This window comes from Agrilus planipennis, unplaced genomic scaffold, assembly GCF_000699045.2.
Source record: "Agrilus planipennis isolate EAB-ADULT unplaced genomic scaffold, Apla_2.0 scaffold7, whole genome shotgun sequence".
Lineage (NCBI taxonomy): Eukaryota > Metazoa > Arthropoda > Insecta > Coleoptera > Buprestidae > Agrilus > Agrilus planipennis.
The window spans coordinates 881190-887353 of record NW_020439340.1 but is presented as its reverse complement, the minus strand read 5'-3'; the positions used below and the strand labels follow the sequence as shown (position 1 = coordinate 887353).

At 35.9% G+C, this 6164-nt stretch overlaps 1 protein-coding gene across 1 annotated transcript in view; it reads right to left on the bottom strand.

The window, feature by feature from the left end:
* Positions 1 to 8: 8 nt before the first annotated feature.
* LOC108734240 (disintegrin and metalloproteinase domain-containing protein 19) overlaps positions 9 to 6164 on the bottom strand; it is a 33888-nt gene continuing 27732 nt past the window's right edge. The window contains exons 10-14 of the mRNA XM_018465717.2: positions 5962 to 6134; positions 5695 to 5896; positions 5425 to 5620; positions 4822 to 4951; positions 9 to 3199 (exon numbers count right to left, since the gene is read on the bottom strand). Coding sequence (XP_018321219.1) covers positions 787 to 3199; positions 4822 to 4951; positions 5425 to 5620; positions 5695 to 5896; positions 5962 to 6134 — 3114 coding nt within the window. The 3' untranslated portion in view covers positions 9 to 786. The remainder of the gene's footprint in view (positions 3200 to 4821; positions 4952 to 5424; positions 5621 to 5694; positions 5897 to 5961; positions 6135 to 6164) is intronic.

Below are 6164 nucleotides of genomic sequence, written 5' to 3'. Positions count from 1 at the left end.
ATATACACTTCTTATCGTTCAAGCTAGTACTTTGTTTATTATACCTTATTAGTGGATTGTCGTCAAAGTAACAAAAAATTAAAGTGTAATTAATAATTGGTAACGACTAGTTAAATGCCAATATAATATTATTTATAGTAAATGTTAAAAATTATACGAGTGCCTACAAATTTATCATAATCAGTCAATCAATGCTCAGTACATATTTATCTTTGCTGATAAAGAAATGTTTGCAAAAAAGAAGCACTAAACATAGTGATGAACAATATCACAAAATTCACAAACAAACTAATTAATTACTTTTTTTGATCCCATTCTTTCGTAAATCGAGACTTTTCATTTTCTTAAACACTAAAGTATTATATTCAGATACTTCGATGGGAATCTAACTAAAAATAATTTTTATCACACACAAAAATCATAATAATTAAATTAATATCTAATTCCTTATCAGGATCTATTTTTTACTTTTCCAACAGAAAATCACTTACTTTTTAAATTTAAATGTGCTAACATATTATACAGTAATTAAGTAGTAAAAAAAAGTTACTATACAAGCTGCTAAAATCTGCTACCAAATTTAGTTAGGCACAAATGGATACTTACTAATTACAAAAAAAAACTTCAATACTGTAAAAAAAAAATAATGTTCTTTTAAACCCTGGTCAAGGAATAAACTATCTACGCAATTTTGGTTTATTGCATTGTCGGTCTACTTTTGGATAGTATCTCGAATAATATCAATAATGTAAATGAAATATAAACGTCTATTAATAAATAATTAAATCACTTACTTTTCGCGGCTGCAACTTTTGCTATTGTGACAGGTTTGTTTTCGAATTTCTGTTGCAACGAGGCAACTGTTGAATTCTGTTTAGCAACCGTTTTCGCACCAACTGAAATACTCTTATTTCCAATGCCAGCATCAGAATTGTGTTTCACCACTTTAGTAGCGACAGACGGTTTATTTTCACTAATTTTTGGTTTCTTGTCAGTGGGCAATTTGGCACTGACAGTCAGCGACTTGTTAATCTTCGTAGCAACCTTGGGTGGATTTGGGATGTTGGGCTTTCTGGCAGTTGAGTTCCCTCCATTAAGGACATCTGGAGATTTCGAAATGCCACCACTTGGTGTTCTGCTGCTGGTCGAACAACTTGTTACAAGATCAGGACTATTATTATTTAAAGTTTTCGTGTTATTCTTGGGAGTTGCTGGGGCAGTCCTTGTTGGCGACGATATTCTCGTTCGTAAGTTAGGAGGAGTCGTTTGGCGACCTGGAGGCTTTGTTGTTGCCGATTTTTTATCGTTTGCACTCTCGGATTTGTCAAAATTTAGTTTCTTTGGAGACGATGGGCTCGGATTACTTTTGTAGAAAGCTGCAATGGGACCTTGAGATCTTTGTAATATAGTTGAAAAAGGTTTATAACTTTTTTGTTCGCTACTATCACTATTATTACTGTTACTACTGCTGGACGAAGTTCCAGTTTGTTTCGCGTTAGCACCTACAGTGTTTTTTGAGTCACTTACACTATTGGGTTTCACCGAAATTACAGGTGGTTTTTTCGGCGAAGATTTTAATTCATCTTTTACATTGTTAGTTATAGTTTTGCTCGGATCTTTTACGTCGTCCGTACCCTTAATCGGGGGATTAACAGACGATGGGTTTATGTAACCGCTTGAAGTAGAACTAGCACTCGATTTGTTCATATTGCTATAAGAACTGTCAGGTACTTTGTATAAACTGGCAGTATTCACATATGTTTCAAGAGGGTCCACTACCTGATCCTGACCCTCTAAAGCGTTTCTTTCCTGTTCTTCCTTTTCCTTTTTCTTTCTGGCCAGAGTCGACGTTGAATAAATAGAATCTAAATTGCGATTTTGAATTTCGGAAACGATCTCGCCCAAAAGTCCTACGCTTTCGCTAGAAGCTGAACTGCTCTTGTTATTTTCATGGGGCACTATCGGTTTTGGGGGAGATTCATCGATTACAGCGTATATGTTGTCATTTCCAACCGAATCTTCGCTTCTCGATGTTGTTATCTGATTTAAGCAATCGTCGTACTGATTTTGAGAAGCATTTTTGTTGGAAGTTACTAACTTTTTATTACTTCCACACGTTTTCTCTTTTTCTGATTGATTCTGATGAGGGTTTGGTCTTGGGGGTGGAGGACTTTTAGGACGAACGCCGGATGGAATACTGACCGGTCGTTTTGCTCCATGAGCTTGTCTCATTGATCCGAAATTTGGAATATTTGGTCTTTTAGTTACTGCGTCCCCCCGCATACTTTGAGCGCGCATAACTACGACTTTTCGTTCTTTTTCGTCTCCTTCAACAGGAAGTGCTGTTTTTGCCAATGGAATATCACTTAGGGGAATAGGATGAGATATTTCAATTGTACGTAGAACATTTTTGTCCAGTGTCTTTTTCTGTTTCATTTCCACCGCTTGCTTCCTTGGCAATGTTCCTGTGCTGTGGAGTATACTTTTATCGCCAGATTTCAAAAACGAAGCGATACGATTCAGAGCACTGTCTTTATTAGCTGTCTTTTTTTCTTCCTCGATTACCAGGGGCATAGCGTCTGGACTTGAAAGTGGACGTGAATTGGATGCGGGTGAAGTAGGGGCTGGTCTAAGTGGTACTTTTGTTGCAGCATTTTTTAAAGGAGAAACCAGTTCTTTTGCTGTACAAGTTGAGTTTTCCAAAATTGGTGAAGAAATTATGGGTCTTGGGTGTGCTCCGGGGTTCAAAGGGGGCAACGCAGGTGCCGCTGATGTGTTATGAATTGTAGAAATGGTGGTAGCTATGTTGTTTGCTTTGGCATTCGACTGTGCACGCACTATTGGCTTGTTTAATGTGTTGCTGATTTTTGTACCTGCTGTCGTTTTCGATCTTCCCAAATTAGGACTTTTAACTATTGTAACAGTTGGAGCAATGGGAACTGCTGGCGGCGGCTTCTGGATAGAAGCAACTTTGGGTGTAACGGGAATCGCTGGAGGCACTGGGGGTGCTGGCCTGATAACTTCTGGTTCTTCTTTCTTAGCAGGCGCTATAGAAAAGCCTTTGAAATGACCGAAAAACTCACTTTGGAATGATTGCGACGATTCGTTCTGAAGTAGAGAATGATTGTCTTCCGTTTGTTTTGTAGCTTCAGGTGCTTGAAATGGTGACATGCCACGGGGTTTCGGTGGAGGTTTCTTCCTGTAGGGAGCAAAAAAGCATAAGCTACCCTGTGCAAAGCTATGTGTACAGCTTCGTTTTGTTTATTTTTCAGTGTGTCAAATTTTGAACAAATTTCTAAAGGAAAAAAACTTAAGAACTACGATATTATTGGAGTATATGTATCTATAGATTATTATAATACCACCATCATGCAACAAAATTAATCACATTAAATAATATCATCTACGTTAATAGAAGCAAATGTGAATTAAAAACAAATACCGTAAAGTTTTTGGTTCATTATTGAACAGTTAAAGTTAATTGTGTTTAAATTGAAATGTTGTTAGTAGCAGTGTTAATATTGTGCGAAGCCACTACCATTAGTCATGTTAGTACATACAGTATGTTAATTAAATTACAAAAAAGAACACACTGATTCGGCTTCAATTTTATTATTAATAAATAATTTGCAAAAAATTGTTAATATTAAATTAATGAAAATACATTAATTGTGGGACGATTAAATTATTATTAATAAGTCGAAGAAGGGAAACGTAAGGAGATTCTATCATTGAAATGGTAGGCACTATTTAAATATATGCAGGTAGCATCTTTGATATACTCTGCATCTTCTGCACAAATGGATACTTACTAATTACAAAAAAAAACTTCAATACTGTAAAAAAAAAATAATGTTCTTTTAAACCCTTGGTCAAGGAATAAACTATCTACGCAATTTTGGTTTATTGCATTGTCGGTCTACTTTTGGATAGTATCTCGAATAATATCAATAATGTAAATGAANCATTAAAAAAGGACTAAACAATTATTGTCTTTGGCGTCGTAACTATAATAATGACAATTAATATTAAATAGTCCATAAAAAAAACAATCAATAGACAAGAAGCATCAATTAAAATAATTAAATATGTTTTCCTATTTACATTTTCGGGAATAAAAAACAGCAATATGCTTATAAAAGTATCTGCTACTTAATCGTAAATTCACTATATCTTTTTTTATCACAATTGTTGGTACTTTTTATCTTATCACACAAACACGTCAACATTCAAATTCATTTGCATTTGCAATTTCCTAATTGTAGGACCAAATCATCGAATTAAATTAAAGCCTAAACGAATACCTTTTGTTTTAATACCAAAACTCTTACTATACATACTCAGTAAACAGCCCGAATGTTTGAATGTTCATTTTTTTACTCATTCTCCTACAGTTAACTGTTAATTTCGAATTTCTTAGCAATATCTTTGACATTAGGAAGATCGATTTCCTCATAAATTTCTTCAGTCTCACTACTGGAACTTCTCCAGGGCTTGGCCTCAACCTTTAAAATTTTGGGACTACTTTTTTTGAACATAACCCGAGGTTCGGAGTTTCTACTACCCGAAGGTATAGGCACGTTATCATAAATAGGAACAATTTTGTTAATGGAAGAACTCTTGTCAATAATAGCTGGATTAGTAGTTGATATTAGTTTGGCGGGTTCGATTTCGTGTTTTTGCACTGAACAATCACTTTTTGCCGTTACATTTTGGGAAATTGTGGATATTGTGGGCTTAGAACAAGAGACAGTACGACCAACACCTTTACATGCAGCCGTGACATGCCGACATTGGTTACATATCAAATCAACTACGTACATTGCTGCTGACTTCTTCCAAAGGAGCTTCAGATTGTGTCGGGTGTAGTAGCTTAGGAAACCGATGATGGCCAAGGCAGGAATTATACCCAAAAATATTATGAACATGACAGTCACGAAAACTCGTTGAGCTGAAACAAAAATGCCATAAAAATACTGAACAATTAATACCAAAAGTGATAAAGACAATATAAAGAATAGACCAATGTCGAATTGCTTTTATCAAAAAGGTCAGACATGAGGAAGTATGGAAGCATTGGATTAATTGGCAGAACGAAGGGCGCTGTAGTAGTCAATAAGGGAAAGCAGAAACAGGATGAAATGGTAAGTTATCTTCTAACTCATGAAGGACTACATCATTAATACTAAAAGACAATATAAAGAATAGCCCAGTATCGAATTGCTTTTATCAAAAAAGATCAGATATGAGCAGGTATTGGAATGAGTGGCAGAACGAAGGGCGCTATAGTAGTCAATAAGGGAAAGCTGAAATAGGATGGTATGGTAGGTCATTTTCTGAGACATAAAGGACCAGTTAGAGACATATTATAAACAGAAACATGATTAATGATAGACATAGGAAGACAGTATTTAGTTTTCTTACCGTTTGGATCAGAAGCAGGTCCACTATCTTCGGACCCTCCTGGTCCAGGATAATCACAGAAAGGTGGGGCAAAACCGTCTTTACAATGGCAGTGACCAAGACTGTTACAATACCCGTTTCCATTACAGTCGTTTGGACAAGACGGAGATGCTTTCCTGAGACTTTCGACTGATAAGCACCGTTGATTTACACACATCTTTAAAAATAATCAAAGTGTTAATAAACAATAGTTATACGGTACACCAAAATATTATATGTCAATTTTCAAACCTTTCCATCTCCACATTTCGCACCGTCAGGTGCCAAGCCAGGATCCACTTGGTTAATACCCAAATCCACTAAAGCTGTTCGACAAGGAATAATCGAACCTTTCAGGTTTATAAACGTATGAGAAATTATGGCCACAGATTCCATTCCAAACTCCAAACGTTCGTTCAAATGCCTGCAGTGAAGCATTCCACACAAAACGTCTCTGCAATTAATTGTGTTTCAGTAATTAAATAATTGTAAATAAATAAGTATTTCAAAACAACATACTCGTCACGACACTTGAAGTACGATTGATTTAACTTATAATAGCCGCAATTTCCGTTACGAGAACCCTTGGTGTTCATTTTGTAGCACTGATCGTCGCTGGACTTCCCCGTGTCACCCCATAACAGTTTGCATTGATCAGACCGCGTTCTGCAGAATCCTTGATAGCAATACGCCTGCAAGTAACCCAAAATTTATGAACTATG